The 18,545-nt window shown below is 41.8% G+C and overlaps 1 protein-coding gene across 15 annotated transcripts in view; it reads left to right on the top strand.

Moving 5' to 3' along the window:
• Positions 1–18,545, top strand: part of TNIK (TRAF2 and NCK interacting kinase) — a 350,539-nt gene that overhangs the window by 57,238 nt on the left and 274,756 nt on the right. For all 15 annotated transcript variants that reach the window (XM_056565180.1, XM_056565178.1, XM_056565177.1 and 12 more), the window contains exon 2: positions 5,821–5,886. In XM_056565180.1, the coding sequence (XP_056421155.1) occupies positions 5,821–5,886 (66 nt within the window). The remainder of the gene's footprint in view (positions 1–5,820; positions 5,887–18,545) is intronic.

Below are 18,545 nucleotides of genomic sequence, written 5' to 3'. Positions count from 1 at the left end.
GTTTTTGTGAAATGTCAAAAGTTTTGTAAAATGACAAGAGCAAGTCCAAAATAAAAAAGCATTCTGGGAATTTTTTGTGTATGCTTTGTGTTTACCAGTTAAAGCTGATGATGCTGGCATAGGTTTTCAGCCATACTAATTCCGATTATTTTTTAGTGCTGCCTACATTTCTCATGGTTTTTCAGAGAGAGAGCGGTAGAGTCTCATCACTGCAATACCCCTAATGGGATCACCTGTTGATGTAATTACTTGGCTAGACTTCATCCAGAAGAAGTCTAAACATATCCTGATCTCTTAGAGATAGCAGCAGTAGCATACAAATGGTCCTGGGAGGGGAGATGTCTGTGAGCAGCCAGAAGAGATCTGGTAGGTGATTATATCCTCCTGCAGTTTACAGGAAGTTAGCTGACACAGGACTGACTATTTCATCTGACAAATTACCCACTGTGACTTTCTGTGGTCAGGCTGGTGATCATGTGACCCAGTAACAGTAATGAAACGCATATATTCAGCTGTGTTGAAATGATATAGCTGGCACTCAAACTAGTGATGGTGAGTGTGCCTGATATGGGCAAAAAATTACACCCAGAATTCTTCTTTTAACTTTTGTCAGTAATGACAGTGACGCTGTTTCAGATTTTTGAAATGGATGGAAACACGTTGTTTTGCTATTTTCTGGCCACACATTACTATATGGTGGGTCATTGGTCATAAAAGCGTATACCTGACGGTATGAACCCATAGCATTGTCCCTGTGATTACGACAATAGATTCAGTAAATTGTAGGCAGTAGGGGAAAGATAGGACGGCACTACTGAGCATCACAAAACAGGGCAAATAATTGAAAGCAAACACTGATGGGGAGTAATAGTACCTGGGGACAGGGGTGCACAATGCAGAAATGCAGACATCCACACTACAATCCAAAACAAGAAGTTTAGATCAGCACTCGCCTGTTAAAATATAACACTTATGGTTACATCTTCATAAAAGAAAGCCGGCCTTGGATAGGATCGGGAAACTAAAAAAAAAAACTCTGCATCCGGAGCTGCGCTGGTGGTGGGCGGTCATACACCATGGTGTTAAATACACAGTGTAATAAATTCTGTAAATCTCTAGGTCCAGGATCTGTTTTGTGGCTTAGACTAATGTATAAATAACGTGTCTTTCCTGCTGGTGACTGCTCTTCCTTTTTGCACGAAATCCCATTACCTTCAATAATTTATTCATTTAATTCCATATGTACATAGGTCATAAATATTGATAGATGCTTTTTAAACATTGTAGACGCTTGCTAATGCACCTGTGCATTTCTTGGAAGTCTACAGCCGTGATTACCAAAACTGTCATTTCCCTTTGTTTTTTTTTATAAATTCTTTGGGGACAATTTAGAGTTGCTTAGGTTACCCAGGAGCAGCGGCGCTGTAGAATGTGCGCTCATGTTTTCTGCATGATTTCCTCCCTGTAAATGAGTAGTTAAATGCACTCAGACTTGTGGGTTTAGAAAAATGTCTAGTCAAGTGGTGAGGCTTCTGCTGCATGCTATTCACGTGGAAGGGGAACACTGCTTATTACAGCTAGAAATTTCAGGTTTGTGAGGTGTATGTCCACCTTGAAGGTATTGATGCATATGTGGCGTTAGCTTCAAATGAGTTAAAATACAAACAAAACATACTGCAGCACATTTACTTATCTTGTATAAAAATTTAGATCAGGAAAATTTATCACAGTATCTAATGCTACATCATAGATTTGGTGCATGTTTCTCTTAAAGGTTTAATCCGCCCCTAGACATGTTATCCCCTATCCAAAGGATAGGGGATAACATGTCTGATTGTGGGGGTCCCCAGCAGCTTTGGCACCCCAGACATCCGGTGCACGGAGCAGACTTCGCTCCATGCTGGATGCGGGGCGGAGGCTCGTGACTCCAGGCCCCGCTTGTGACGTCACGGTCATACCCCCTCAATGCAAGTCTATGGGAGGTGGTGTGGCAGTGACATCACGAGCGGGGCACGAACGTGACGAAACGAGCCATCAGCTTTTGTGAATGGTGGTAGATTCTGTGTTATCTATTCACTGGTGTCCAGCAGAAACAGACAATAGTCCGGCACTGCATCCCACCTGGACCCGTACTCCGCCAGTGTGGGACTTGCAGCCTTCAATGTAATGGAATAGACTTCAAAAGAAAAATAAATTCTTCCGTATTTCTTCTTTTAATTCATATACGACAACATGCACTGTTGCACAAGGTGACAGCACTGTTTTGCTCACTGAAGATCTTCACTAGTGTCACCTTTCACTGTAATCCTCTCTATGATGAGAAGGAGGGCACTACTGGGACACGTGTACAAATCAGGAAGTCTCCGCTTCGTGTTTTTTTTTTTTAGTGTTTAGAATGAAAAATGGAAGATTTCAGGATTATTTTATAAAATATATAGTAAAATTGACAATTTGAAATAAAAAAATAATAATAAAAAATGTTTACCATAAAAGCTTGTTTTTATGGATAGGTAATTTTTTTTGATGACAGATTCACTTTAACAGGATTGTTGTGATCTTTTAACATATTTATCGTAAGCTTGCCATATTAAAGGAGGGAGGGGATAGTATTCATACAGGGGGAGTTTTATCAAAACGTGTGCAGAGGAAAAGTGGCCCAGTTGCCCATAGCAACCAATCAGCTTGCTGCTTTCATTTTTAACAAGGCCTCTGCAAAATGAAAGCAGCAATCTGATTGGTTGCTATGGGCAACTGGCCAACTTTTCCTTTTCCCATGTTTTTATAAATCTCTCCCATAGTCCCTATTATGGAGAAAAACATCCTTGAGATCAGCAGTAAACTAGGTTCTGAAAGTCCATGTAGAGTTGTTTCAAACCACGTGGGTAATGGAATGACCGTTGAATCAAGCTTTGCTACTTTCAAAGAAAGACCAATGACCTCTACATTAGTAGATAGTAAAATTCTGTAGATAAAGCCATCACTGCTTAATGAATTGGGCCCAGTAGACCACAAGCTGCACATTTTCAGAGCTATAAAGAAGTATTTATTGAATGAAAAAAGTGCTGGCTCGTTCACATGAGGTTCATTATAAAATCCTTATACCTTGAAGATTCTTCTAACCCCACCATGGAGTCTTCATTTTAAAATATTAATAACATAAACCTGGCTTAATATATATTTAAGGAATGTATAATAAAAGAGATACATCATAGTCTCGGTAATTATTAGCAATCTTTGTTCCTCGGGGCTAAAGAGTAAAGAATTGTGGTCTAAAATAGATCAGTCCTGGTCATAGATGCTTTGGTCAGGAAGATTTCTTAATTTATTTATAGTAATTAACTATTTCGCGTACCACAAACAAAATCTATATAATTTGCTACAGAGCCTGGTACCTTGGGAAAAGCTCACAAAATATAAAAAATCCACCTTTAAATAAGCTTACATAGTCTATACCTGGCTCTGCCATCCCTATCTACCGTATTTTTCGTCATATAAGAAGCTCCGGCATATAAAATGCACCTAATTTTATAGGATAAAAATCTAGAAAATAAAGATTCTGAACCAAATACAATGTAAAGTATAGGACAGTGATCTTCAACCTGCGGATCTTCAGATGTTGCAAAACTACAACTCTACAGGGACGCGATCAGTGATGTCCTGTATTAGCCGTGGGTCCCGGCCGTTGATGGCCGCAGGGACCGCCGCCATAGGACAGGTATTTGCCGTACAGGACGCACCAACTCCCCCCCCCCCCCCCCCCCATCTTATATGGTGAAAAAAACGGTAAGTCCTTTTTAAATGTTATTAGTTGACTTCATAAGCAGTCTTGCCATTTGTTTGGATTCTGTAATGGGGAATAGTCATTGTAACAATCTTCTTTTTGCAATTTTGAAGTTTGGAAAAAAAAAAAAAGGAAAGCATAATCCACATCTCTGATGCAAAAAGCCCTTCTCAGTCCTTCTATATTATTAAATACTCTTCATATGAAACACACTCGGTACTGCTAAGCTGTGTATACATTTTCTATGCGGATGACTGACACACATGCTCCAGATCCTGGATTTTAACACTTATACAGCCTGGGGTGCTCACTGATCACAAGATGCAAGGAATGTCCACAAATACTGTCCATAAGAACGAAAGATAATGGCACTCACCAATGCTGCTGTTATTAACTGTATTGAAGATCCAGGTGTCACCTTACAGGTGCGAGACAGACATGTACTCGGGCAGGGGTGCTTCTTTTGGGGGACGGTGCAGTTTTGTGAGGGCTTGTGCAAGGGGACAGTGTCGGTGGTGCAGATAGTCTTTAGACCTGCCTTCAGTGCAGTTAAGAGCTCATTTACATATTGCAAGGTGCTGCTATATCTTGGAAACTTGACTGCATTGGAGTGTGGAATACCTTGGTTTTTCTCAGGCTCCCCCACGCTAACCACCTGTGTTTTTTTAGTTTAGTCGGGTTGATCCATCTGTCAGTTTCCCTTGAAGTGTAAACTAGTTGCAGGTGGATCCTTTTTTGTTATTTTATTTTGGTGTGTGGGTGTGTGTGTGTGTGTGTGTATGTATGTATGTATGTATGTATGTGTATGTATATATATATATATATATATATATATATATATATATATATACATACAGTGGTCCCTCAAGTTACAATATTAATTGGTTCCAGAATGACCATTGTATGTTGAGACCATAACTCTATGGAAACCTGGTAATTGGTTCTAAAGCCCCAAAATGTCATCCAAAAATAGGAAAAAGTGAGAATTAAAGAAGTAGATAACTAATATAGATAAAGCAAGTCCTTAAATATAAAAGTAAGAAAGATCTGCTGGGAGCTGTAAATCACTGTCAGTGTTTCCAAAGCAGGGAGCCTCCAGCTGTTGCAAAACTACAACTCCCAGCATGCCCGGACAGCCAAAGGCTGTCCGGGCATGCTGGGAGTTGTAGTTTTGCAACAGCTGGGGGCACCCTGCTTGGGAAACACTGGTCTATGTAGAGGACAGGAGATTCTTCAGGGTCCTGTACAGTACAGGCAATGTCCTAAAAAAGTAACATGGAGCCGCCCTCACCTGGTGTCCAAAGAAGCAGGTAACCCTGGTACAGGTAAATAGTACAGAACATGTAATACCTCCCTGTACTGTAGGGGGCGCTACCAGACGCCAGTCAGTGCATACACTTCAGTAATACAGGTGCTTTACCTGTAAATTGCCCATTCTGATTGGTCAGTTCTCTCGGCCATTGACAAGTTTCACAGATCTGGACTGTCTTTGTCCAGATTGTCATTGTATGTTGAGTCTGGTTTCAACTTACAATGGTCCAGAAAAGACCTTTGTATGTTGAAACTATTGTATGTTGAGGCCATTGTAAGTTGAGGGATCACTGTATATATGTGTGTGTTTAGGAATAGCAAAAACATTGTGTCGAGATTTAGTTGTGGGGGCAGCCTGGCGACTGGTGTTACAAGGGATTGGGTGTTTCAGTGTTTGAAGGAAATGTATCTTCTTGAGGAGAGTGCCAAACTGTCCTGTAGGCCATGGAGTACTCCATTGGGGGAAAAAAGTATGCAAACTAGCTCTCCTTTTAGAAGGAAGAGTGCTAACTCCCTGCTGCAGCCTATCTGAGCTAGCGTCCCTGCTAGTCGGTGCTAGAGCCCTGGTGATACATGAATTGTTAACTGAGCAAGAATCTCTTCCAAAATGAGTAGTTGTGTTCTTACTATATGTGATATGTCTGAGGTTTTTAAGACATTTTTTTTTCTCATGAAGTGTGTTTTAAATGCTTTTGTAAATTTTTTGTTTTGTGTTTCTTGTTTCATAGGATCCTGCAGGCATTTTTGAACTAGTAGAACTAGTTGGAAATGGAACGTATGGACAAGTGTACAAGGTAAGATACTTCTAAAAGATACATTGTGAAAGGATTGTGTTAAGTTTGCCTTTTTCTAAAACTATTTCAGCTATTACATTTTTTCCACAGACAAACATTTTGTAATGAAAAACATGTCAAGCCTGAATGTTTAGGTTTGAACAGAAGGTTGGTTAAGGTTCACCTATTAGACAGCTTTTCACATGTTAGAATGTCATCCTTGCAAGCCTGTGACCCAGAGCAGTCATTAATTCTTAGACTTCCGAGATCTTCAGATCTTCCAGGCTATCACTAACATATTTCCTGATTTACTTCATTGGGGATGCAATGTGCATGCAGCTTATTCAGCTAACACAGCACCTGTCACTAGACAGGGTTTCATTTTTTAGAGTACTGAAATAATGGGTACTCTGCAGTAGGGATCGACCAAATATCGGTTGGCCGATATTATCGGCCGATAATTGCGATTTTGGACATTATCGGTATCGGCAATTACCTTGCCGATAATGCCCCACACCGCGACGCACCACCCACCGCACCCGGGCCCCCCCCCCACCGACCCATCGCCGCCTCCCCCCCCATCCCCGGTGTTATAATTACCTGTTCCTGGGGGTCCGCGATCATTCTGGCTCCTGCGCTGTTGCTGTGCACTGCGCTGCGTAATTACGAGGGACGTCGCCAACGCAACGTCACCATCAGTACGCACAGTGACAGCACAGGACGTCGACGGAGCTAGAATGATCGCGAACCCCCGGGAACAGGTAATTATAACACCGGGGATGGGGGGAGGCGATGGGGCAGCGGCGGTATGTGAGCAGAGGATGGGGGGGGAGGCGATGGGGCAGCGGCGGCGGTATGTGGGCAGAGGATGGGGGGGTGATTGGGCTGCGACGGTGGTATGTGGGCAGAGGATGGGGGAGAGGCGATGGGGCAACTGTGGTGGTTAGACAGGCAGGGGGAGAGAAGCGGGCAGCGGCGGCGGTCACTGGCACCACAAAAGCCGCTGTAGTTCATTGATTTAAAGCGCCCCTTTTAAATCATTGATCTGCAACGGCTTCTGCCCCGCGCGGGGTGGGGGGTGGGGTGTTGAAATAGCCGATAATTTATACCGGAATATCGGTATAAGTTATCGGCTATCGCCCCGAAGGGTGACAGATTATCGGTATCGGCCCTATAAAAACGATATCGGTCGATCCCTACTCTGCAGGTAGGAGGGTTGCTACCATGATCTCCCCCAACTCTAAGACCCTTACAGAGAGCTCACATGATCTCCTTTACATTGGCTGTATGGTATTTGTTGTCTCCCAAACATCTAAGTTTAGGCAATGTTTAGTGGGTGCCAATTTGCCCACAGATTCCCCTTTTGCAGGGCATTGTTATTGCTAAAATAGTCTATTTTGGAAAATTCCAGGTTGTTGGATCTTGTTGAGCTTTACTGTCTGCTTTGCCAAATCAGAGATATGTTTCAGCTAAATAAAACTATATTATGTAATTTTAGAAGTGACCATATACCGTATTTTTCGTCATATAAGATGCTTCTGCGTATAAGACGCACCCAATTTTAAAGCATAAAAATCTAGAAAATAAAGATTCTGAACCAAATACAATGTAAAGTATAGGACAGTGATCTTCAACCTGCGGACTTTCTGATGTTGCAAAACTACAACTCCCAGCATGCCCAGACAGCCGTTGGCCGCTCCGGACCCGTCACCGCTCATCACCGCTTCCCTGGATGTCGCCCTCCATCGCTGTTGCCGCGTCCCCGGGGGGTCCCCATTGCTCCGGTACATCTCTGCTGCCCGGTATCCTCGCTCTCCGTCACCGCCATCACGTCGCTATGCACGCAGCTCCTATTGGATGATGGGACGGCGTGCGCAACGACGTGATGACGACTAAGGAGAGCATCGGCCATGCAGGGGATCCCGGCACGAAGCAGACACCGAGGAGGCAGGTAAGGTCCCTCCCGGTGTCCTGTAAGCTGTTCGGGATGCCACGATTTCACAGCGGCGGTCCCGAACAGCCCGACTAAGCAGCCGAGTTAGTGCCACTTTTGCTTCAGACGCGGCGGTCAGCTTTGATCGCCCTGTCTGAAGGGTTAATACAGGGCATCACCACGATCGGTGATGTCCTGTATTAGCCGCGGGTCCCGGCCCTTGATGGCCGCAGGGACTGCCGGTTTTAATGTGTATTTGCCACATAAGATGCACCAACTTCCCCCCCCCCCCCCCCCCCCTGTTTTGGGGAAGAAAAAGTGCATCTTATATGGCGAAAAATACGGTAAAACCTTCTCTTGGCAATTTAAAGCCTGGCTGAGCAGTTTACAGAACAAAGTTGTTAACAATAGAGCTGAAAAGACTTGCAGTGTTTCATTTGTTCAGAACAAAGGAAAGTGACATCAGAACACGCTCTGGGACTTTTATTTAAAGTCTGCACAGATTGCAGTTGGGCTACAATAGGTTTCCTTATTATTTCAGCATGAGTTTCACAGCAGTACCTCGTGCTCCATGAGTCCAAGGGATGCTAATAATCCAGTGACACACCAGCACATGCTCTATATTGTTCTTTCCATTACTACTGGAACATAAATCCCTTTGAAATATTTTTGAATGGAAATGATCATTTGTTAACTGTTAACACAGCTTTAATTTAGAACTCCCTTTTATATATATTTCTATGTGATACGTCTATCATCAAACCAGTTGCCTAAAATTGCTTAAAAATGTCCAATAAAGCCTTCATTAGGGTGCAATAGTTTAGTTCTTATTCTTATATGTTACTAGCACATGCCTAGCATCATGGCTTTAGATGATCATAGACAATGGGTACAAAACCAGACAAGAGTCCATTAGCAATGACCCATTTAATCACGGACAATAGCATGTAACCTGGAATATTAAAGAGTTGAGATTTTTTTTCTGTTAATGGCGTTCCATTCATATGTTAATATTCATGCCATATCTAAATCCCGTCTCTGAAGCTAAAGATTGCTAAAAGGAATAGCTCATGAACAATACTGCATATCTTGTGCACCTTGATTAATCATCAAATAGCTCACACAAAACAGGGCTCAGATCTGGAAATTTTGATCTTTGTAAATCAATGGTCACAGTGAGATAAAAGCAGCATTATTCTAGGAGCTGAAATCGGGCAACTTCTAATGAGTCACGGAAATGAGTGACGCTAGCGCCGGTCATCCAAAGTGCAACTCATAAGTTAACTCCTTATACTGACATTTCTTTGGCTTATTAAATCGTTGGTTTTATTTTAAAGGGAACCACAATTTGTAAAAGCTTCCTAGGACCTTTTAAAAGTCAGACACAACTACATGCTGCCTCTGCCCTCCTCCTAGGCACTCGGGCTTTACTGACATCCTGAGTACGAGGCTTTGCATAAAGTTTTCAGCACTTGGCAGGGGAGGAGGGCTGGGGCCAAAGCATGCAGCACCACCCCTATGCCTACTTACTGGATGCTGGGAGTGGGGATTACATTTTTATTCAGAAAATACACAGGGGGTAATAAGGGGTGATGATTTGGCGCAGGGGGAATAAAGTGGCATGGGGGGGTCAGGGGGGCGAATGATGTGGCTGGCAGATGTACAGAAGCAGAAAACCACTGTGTAAACAGTCTTTTGCTTCTGTGCTGGGGGTGCAGTGGGAGCCAGGGCCCCTTGCTGGGGTATTCGCTCTACCCCCCTGAAGGCGGCCCTATTTACAAGGTAGAGCCCGCACATAAGTCTGGGTGTCCCTTATTGGGAGTGTTTTGTCCACTATTGGGAGCGTCCGCTATTGGGAGTGTTCCCTATTCGGAGGGACTCTGCTGGGGAATAAAAAAACTATCCGCTATTGGGAGGTGTCCACTAAGGGAGATTTTACTGTATTATGCATTTTATGACGAACTCTCGGCTCCTTTGACTTAAAGTACACAGTATTCTACTGCTGCATCCTCAAGGGGTTAAACTAAAGCTTTCTTAAAGGGGTACTCTGGTGGAAAAATTTTATTTTAAATCACCTGATGCCAGAAAGTTAAACAAATGTGTAAATTATTTCTATTAAAAAATATTAATCCTTCCAGTACTGTATACTACAGAGAACTTTTTTTTCGGTTCAAATTTCTTTTCTGTCTGACCACAGTGCTCTCTGCTGACACCTCTGTCCATGTCAGGAACTGTCCAGAGTAGGAGCGGTTTGCTAGGGGGATTTGCTCCTCTTCTGGTCAGTTCCTGACATGGACAGAGGTGTCGGCAGAGAGCACTGTGGTCAGACAGAAAATAATTTCAAAAAGAAAATAACTTTCTCTTTAGTATACAGCAGCTGATAAGCATTGGAAGGATTTATAAATTTACAAATCTGTTTAACTTTCTGGCACCAGTTGATTTAAAATAAATAGTTTTTCACCGGTGTACCCCTTTAAGCTTTGCCTTTTCTATTTCCTTCATCTTCTACCCTAAACTGGTTCTTCTTGTATCACTAAGGGGGAGATTCATCAAAACCTGTGCAGAGGAAAAGCTTCCCAGTTGCCAATAGCAACCAATCAGATCACTTCTTTAATTTTTAACAAGACCTCTTCAAAATGAAAGAAGCAATATGATTGGTTGCTATGGGCAACTTTTCCTTTGCACAGGTATTGACAAATCTCCCCCTAACTTCCTACTTGTACTTTGTCTTACTCCTGTGGAAAACGATTTATTTATTTATTTATTTTTAAATCAACTGGGGCCAAAAAGATAATCAGATTTGTAAATTACTTTTATTAAATAAAATCTTAATTCTTCCAGTACTTATCAGCTGCTGTGTACTACAGAGGAAATTGTATAGTTCTTTTCTGTCTGACCACAGTTCTCTCTGCTGACACCTCAGTCTTTGTCAGGAACTGTCCAGATTAGAAGCAGATTCCCATAGCAAACCTCTCCTGCTCTGGACAGTTCCTGACATTGACAGGTGGCAGCAGAGAGCACTGTGGTCAGAAAGAAAGATTTTTTTTTAATAAAAGTAATTTACAAATTTGTTTTCATCTTTTTTGGCCCCAGTTGATAAAAAAAATAAAATAAAAAATAATAGTTTTCCACTGGAGTAAGGCTTAAAGTAAAAGTAGGAAGTTGGTACTGGAAGGATTGAGATCTTTAAAAATAATTAATTTACAAATCTGAAAAGAATAAGTGTCCTCTATTGATGTGTATTCACAGATAAACTAGATTGGATTGCTAGGACACAAATTAAGTCAATTGTATGGAGAATGATGTTGGATATGTATAGGAGCCCAAAAAAGTAGTGTTACCTTGTGATTGTAGGTTGGAACTCCAGAATGCGTTCTACTGGTGGACCATAAATGGGAAGCGGACTTATTTGTTAGACTTGGCTCTTGCAAAATGCTCTTACCTTTACTATACATTTTGCTATGCTAAGCAGTGTGAGTTGTTGTTTACTATCTCTAAGGTTTTTCTTAGAGTTCTCCATAGGCAAGTTGAAACTTCAGCATAACTTCTTGGCACCATAACTATTTGCATTCCAATCTAAAACACGTTTTCTATACGCTGTTTCCACTTACCAAGCTAATCCTCCATGAAGTATATACACTATCTTCCCTACCTGTAGGTCTCTGTATCTTTATTAGAGGTTTAGAAGTCACCAATTTCATTCAGAGTTGAAGGATTGTTAAGAAATAAACCTATTTGGACAAGTAACAAAATACATTTCTGCCGGCATTTATCATTGTAGTGTAAGTGAAGCATTTTTCTACACCTTTTTTTGTGTGCTGGTAATGTGTAGGAGCACCAAATTTATTAAAGGAAAACGGTCACATATTTTCTCCCGCACTATCCACATGTACTGGTGGATAGTGCGGGAGACGCTGATTAAAACGAGCCCTACCTTGGTCTGATCCGCACTGCCGTTCGCCCACAATTGTAATTTTAATCTCCGTGTATATCCTGCTGTAACTGGCAAAGGTGGTGCTTCTGCAGGCTATATGACACTGACGTCAGCGCCGCTCATGAATATTCATCCCTCCCTCTGGTTAGGAGCGGCGAAGAGAGGGAGAACAGGAAGGATGAATATTCATGAGCGGCGCTGACGTCAGTGTCCGTTAGCCCGCAGAAGCACCGCCTTTGCCAGTTACAGCAGGATATGCACAGATTAAAACTACAAGTGCGGGCGAACAGCGGCGCGGATCAGACCAAGGTAGGGCTCGTTTTAATCAGCGTCTCCCGCACTATCCACCAATACCGGTGGATAGTGCGGGAGAAAATATGTGACAATTTTCCTTTAAATGGTCACATTTTCAGAAATTTCTCTCTTCACATCAAAAAGCTAAGCTAAGTCACAAAAAGGCGCAGTTCATTAAACCCTTCCATATCATGTGTATTGCCAAAATCAGTGGATTGCAACTCAAAATCAGCAGAAATGTGTAAACCAAAAGGCACAAATAAAACCTGCCCCTTTACTGTGCCTTTTCTAGACACAAAATCAGTCTAAAGACAATGATAAATGTCGGCCTTCGTTTTTACTCGGCAAGTTTTTTTTTTTGCGCTAAACTGTTTAAGCTGACTTTTTACATGACTATTTTTTAATTCTTGATTCTAATATAGGTGCAAGTATAAATACACTGAAGTTTCTAGCTTACTTTGGCCTATGCTTCAAAATTTGAGTAATTTTAGCTAAAGTTATTGCAAGGTTAATTTATGACTGCATGTACCCTGTTTGATAAATCTCTCACGACAGACATGACTTTTATTAGCGTTCTATTATTACACAACTTTTTCCCCCCAAGGTTCCTCAACAATTGATACTGTTCATTTTGGCTTCCAATATACAAAATAGGCATAGATTAACAGGGAGTCGGTACAGTGGTCCCTCAAGTTACAATATTAATTGGTTCCAGGTAGGGATCGACCGATATCGTTTTTTTAGGGCCGATACCGATAATCGATGCAGGTTAGGGCAGATAGCCGATAACTTATACCGATATTCCGGTATAAGTTATCGGCTATTTATCCCCCCGTGACACCGCTGCAGATCATTGATTTAAAGCTGGCGCTTTAAATCAATGAACTGCAGCGGCTTTTGCGGTGCCATAGACCGCCACCGGCACCCACTTCTCTCTCCCTGCCTGCCCGGGGGTCCTCCTGAGTCCTATCACCTGGTAATTGGTTCTGAAGCCACCAAAATGTCATCCAAAAATAGGAAAAAGTGAGTATTAAAGATAAATAAGTCATTAACTAATACAGATAAAGCAAATCCTTACATAGAAGATCTGCTGGGAGCTGTAATCACTGTCTATTTCAGGGTTTCCCAACCAGGGTGCCTCCAGCTATTGCAAAACTACAACTCCCAGCATGCCCGGACACCCAAAGGTTGTCCAGGCATGCTGGGAGTTGTAGTTTTGCAACAGCTGGAGGCAACCTCTTTGGGAAACACTGGTCTATGTAGAGGACAGAAGCTTCTTCAGGGTCCTGTACAGAACACGCAATGGAGAATGGAGCCGCCCTCACCTGATGCCCAAAGGAGAAGCTAACCCTGGCACAGGTAAAGTGTAATACCTCCCTGTACTGTAGGGGGCGCTACCAGACACCAGTCAGTGCATGCACAGGGGTTTTACTAGTGAAATATCCATTCTGATTGGTCTGTTCTTCCAGCCATTGACACGTTTCGCAGATTCCAAGCATTGTATGTTGAGTCTGGTTTCAAGTTACAATGGTCCAGAAAAGACCATTGTATGTTGAAACTATTGTATGTTGAGGCAATTGTAAGTTGAGGGATCACTGTACTGCTCAGTTCTTAGTGGGAAGAACTCTTCTTAATCTTCTATGAACTACTGAGCATTGATGACTGCCACCACTGCTTTTTAAGTTTTTAAAGGAGCATGAACCTGAGCGCACTCTCCATTGAGAACTCATCAGTGGCGTAGATCCTAGAGCAGCTCTCCTGTTTCATTTAGGGGGCTTCTGAGTTGGAGCCTCTTCTGTGATTTCTATATGGCTTAATAAAGTACAGGGCTAAAATCAATTTAAAAAAAAAGCATCACTTTTGTTAAAATTGGTAACAATAGGTGGACAATACAGGGGAAGGTATGCCTCTCACAGGAAGGTGTTATGCTGGGCATACCTTCTATATGCACAGGTCAAGCAGGTTAGTGGGGTATCGCCAGTTCTCTCCTCCCACACCTTGGTGGTCAGTAAATTGGTATGTTCACAAGGTAGAAGGCTTTTGTTTCCATTTGGACTCTGAGCTCTGGCAGTGCTGCTTGAGGCTGGGTTTCCACTTGGCAGTTTTTTGGAATCCTTCCACTGTGGTTTTTCAGACAAAGCCAGAAGTGTATTTAACCCCCTTCCCTCCCCAGAACGTATGGGTACGTCCTGGGAAGGAGAGAGCAGTTATGAAGCGGGATTGCAACGTCATCCTGCCCCTTACCGCGTGCCCCCCGGCTGGAATCAACAGCCAGGGGCCGCAGCTAATAGCCTGCAGCGGTGATCGCCACTACAAGGCCATTATCTCTTCAGATCCTTCAACCAAAGCTACAGAATAAAGACATTGGGGGAGATTTTATAAAAATCTGTCCAGAGGAAAAGTTGCCCAGTTGCCCATAGTAACCAATCAGATCGCTTCTTTCATTTTTAACAAGGCCCATGCAAAATGAAAGAAGTAATCTGATTTGTTGCTATGGGCAACTGCACAACTTTTTCTTTGCACAGGTTTTGATAAATCTCCCCCAGAAGCAATCCCCTAAATGTTTCATTTTTTTCCCCCATTTTGCCCCACAAATAGTTTTATGGCTTCACCGTACATTTAGTGGTAAAATGAGATGTCATTACAAAGTAGAATAAGTCCGTCAAATAATAATGAAAAATTGGAAGAGTTATAGATTTCAAAAGACTAGGAGGAAAAAATGAAAACGCAAAAAAATGAAAAATCGCTGCATCATTGTTTAAAATGAATAGGAAATATGAAGGAAGGACTTAGGGTGCATTCACACCAGGTTTTTGCTATACAGATCCCGGATCAGGTTTTTGATGAAAAACGGATTCCTCAAAACCTGACTAAACTGTATCAAAACGTGTCCAAATTTCAACCTGTATACGGTTTGAAAATGATGTCCGGTTGCATCTGTTTTTTAAGAAAAAATACGTATACGTTTAACTTTTCACGACATTTTGAATAAAGTTTAACTTTTGACTCCCATGTTAAAAAAAAACCAAAAAAAAACGTATACGGTTTAATACAGTTTTTCACCCGGACCAAAAACCGTGGTAGACTACGGTTTTGGGTACGGGAAAAAAAAAACTGACAAAACCGTACAGGATGCAAAACGGACACAACCTGATGCATTGTTTGGCATACGGTTTTCAATAGAGAATCAATGCATACGGTTTTCAATACGGTTCCATACGGTTTTCACATTGAAAACATATACGGGAACTGTATTGCAAAAACGTGGTGTGAATGCACCCTTATACTTCTCTTATTCTTCTCATTCCTACTGGATACACTTCTGGCTTTGACTCAAAAACTGCATTGGCAGTAGTCCAAAAATATGCCAAGTGGAATTACAGCCTAATAAATGCACATGAATCTGTTTGTTTTTTTTTTGTTTTTTTTTTAAACAAAGCATGAGATAAATCTGCCATAACCCCTTAAAGGGGTACTCTGGTGGAAAAATATTTTTTATAAATTTTTTTTTATCAATTGTGCAGAAAGTTAAACAGATTTGTAAATTACTTCTATTTAAAAATATTAACCCTTCCAGTACTTATCAGCCGCTGTATACTACAGAGAAAGTTCTTTTCTTTTTTCATTTCTTTTCTGTCTGACCACAGTGCTCTCTGCTGACACCTTTGTTCATGTCAGGAACTTTCCAGAGCAGGAACAAATCCCCCATAGCAAACCTATCCTACTCTGGACCGTTCCTGACATGGACAACGGTGTCAGCAGAGAGCACTGTGGTCAGACAGAAAGGAAATTCAAAAAGAAAAGAACTTCCTCTGGAGCATACAGCAGCTGATAAGTACTGGAAGGATTAAGATTTTTAAATAGAAGTAAATTACAAATCTGTTTAATTTTCTGGCACCAGTTAATTAAAAAAAAAAAATTCCACTGGAGTACCCCTTTAAACTGATTTGTGAATGACTTCTATAAAAAAGATGGCTGCCATCCTAATAATGTACAGAAAATAGAGTGAAAAAAATCTACACTAAGAAAAAAAAAAAGAGAAAATATGTATCAGTATCTGGTTATAACTAGTAAAAATAAAAATACAGGTAATACATTCCCTTTTAAAGCGCAACTGTCATTATCTATTAATCCCTCCAGACTCCTACAATGTTGTTACTGATGACCATATAGAGCGGCGAGAATGGTATGGTTAATACCTTTATCAATGCTCTTTCTTCTTTTCTAAGTTATAAAATATTTTTATACAGCGATCAGGCACCGTTTCAAAGCCTCACCGCTGCCATGCCTATTCTCTCTTTCAGCGCTGGGACCGCTGTAGTAAGACACAGTGGCCCACAGTGCATGTGCCCCTCGCTGCCGGGTCTGATGTGCGTGCGCTGCTGCCCTGCATTGACAGAGCGCAAAGACTGCGGGAGCGAGCGCTCATGGAGTGAGGGAGTGAGCACTCGCTCTGTCAATGCAGGGCAGCGGCGCACACATCAGAGCAGTCAGGAAGGGGTGCATGCGCTGTGGACCACTGTGTCTTACTACAGTGGTCCCAGCGCTGAAAGAGAGGATAGGCGAGGCGGCAACAGGGCTTTGCGAGCCCCAAGTCACGCCTATCAGACTGTGGCTGACCGCTGGATTAAAGTATTTTAGAAGTTAGAAAAGAAGAAAGAGCAGTGGTAAAGGTATGGTTAGACTCACCAAATGGTCATCAGTAATAACATTGTAGTAGTCTGGGGGGTTAATAAATGGTGACAGTTACGCTTTAAAGCCATTTATTTCCGTAACTGCTATGTATTCTCATTCAGTGATTTCCATGGAAACTGTTCTTTTGCTCAGATCTGATTATATTAAAATTCATTGATATCCTTGTGTCAATGGGAAGTTTACTCTGAGTATCACAATGTTATCACAAGCATATGGGCATTACAGGTTTATCTGAAAACACTTTTTTTCTGCTTCTGTCTACAAAATAGAATTTTCTCAGAATTGGATCATGTCAGAAATATTACAGGTGTGTTTATATATACAGTCATGGCCGTAAATGTTGGCACCCCTGAAATTTTTCAAGAAAATGAAGCATTTCTCACAGAAAAGGATTGCAGTAACACATGTTTTGCTCTACACATGTTTATTCCCTTTTGTGTGTATTGAAACTAAACCAAAAAAGGAGGAAAAAGGCAAATTGGGCATAATGTCACACCAAACTCCAAAAATGGGCTGGACAAAATTATTGGCACCCTAAACATAATATTTGGTTGCACACCCATTGGAAAAAATACCTGAAATCAGTCGCTTCCTATAAGCATCAATAAGCTTCTTACACCTCTCAGCCGGAATGTTGGACCACTCTTCCTTTGCAAACTGTTCCAGGTCTCTCTTATTGGAAGGCGCCTTTTCCCAACAGCAATTTTAAGATCTCTCCACAGATGTTCAATGGGATTTAGATCTGGACTCATTGCTGGCCACTTCAGAACTCTCCAGCGCTTTGTTGCTATCCATTTCTGGGTGCTTTTTGACATATGTTTGGGGTCATTGTCCTGCTGGAAGACCAAAAATCTCGGACGCAAACCCAGCTTTCTGACACTGGGCTTTACAGTGCGACCCAAAATCCGTTGGTAATCCTCAGATTCCTGGTAAACAGTAGAATGATGTGCTTGGTTTCATCTGTCCTCAAGACATTTTCCCAGAAGGATTTTGGCTTACTCAAGTTCATTTTGGCAAAATGTAGTCTTGCTTTTTTATGTCTGTGTCATCAGTGGGGTACTCCTGGGTCTCCTGCCATAGCGTTTCATTTCAGTTAAATGTCGACGGATATTTCGCGCTGACGCTGATGCTCCCTGAGCCTGCAGGACAGCTTGAATATCTTTGGAACTTGTTTGGGGCTGCTTATCCACCATCCGGACTATCCTGCATTGACAACTTTCATCAAATTTCTCTTCCGTCCATGCCCAGGGAGATTAGCTACAGTGCTATGGGTTGCAAACTTCTTGATAATGTTGCTCACTGTGGACAAAGGCAAATCAAGTCCTCAGACAGTTGTCTTCTCCTCTTTCTGTTGTCCATGCTTAGTATGGCACACACACAATGCAAAGACTAAGTGCACTTTTCTCCCTTTTATCTGCTTTCAGGTGGGATTTTTAGATTGCTCACACCTGTTACTTGCCCCAGGTGAGTTTAAAGGAGCATCACATGCTTTAAACAATCTTATTTTTTCACAATTTTGAAAGGGTGACAATATTTTTGTCCAGCCCATTTTTGGAGTTTGGTGTGACATTATGTCCATGTACATTTATCCCCTATGCCCCTATAGGGGATAAAATGTTTTTGCCCGGAATACCCCTTTAAGCCAAAAAGCTCTAACTGCCGGGCTGCCTATGAATATCTGTATATAACCTATACAGAAATATTAGTATATAACCTATACAGAAATATTAGTATATAACCTATACAGAAATATTAGCCAATTAAGCTAGGAATACGAAATTGGATTTTCCGTGTACCAGGTTATAAATGCTTTCTAGGTCACTC

Source organism: Hyla sarda, chromosome 3, assembly GCF_029499605.1.
Source record: "Hyla sarda isolate aHylSar1 chromosome 3, aHylSar1.hap1, whole genome shotgun sequence".
Taxonomy (NCBI): domain Eukaryota; kingdom Metazoa; phylum Chordata; class Amphibia; order Anura; family Hylidae; genus Hyla; species Hyla sarda.
Note: the sequence above shows the minus strand (reverse complement) of the source record. Positions and strands in the feature narration are given on the sequence as shown.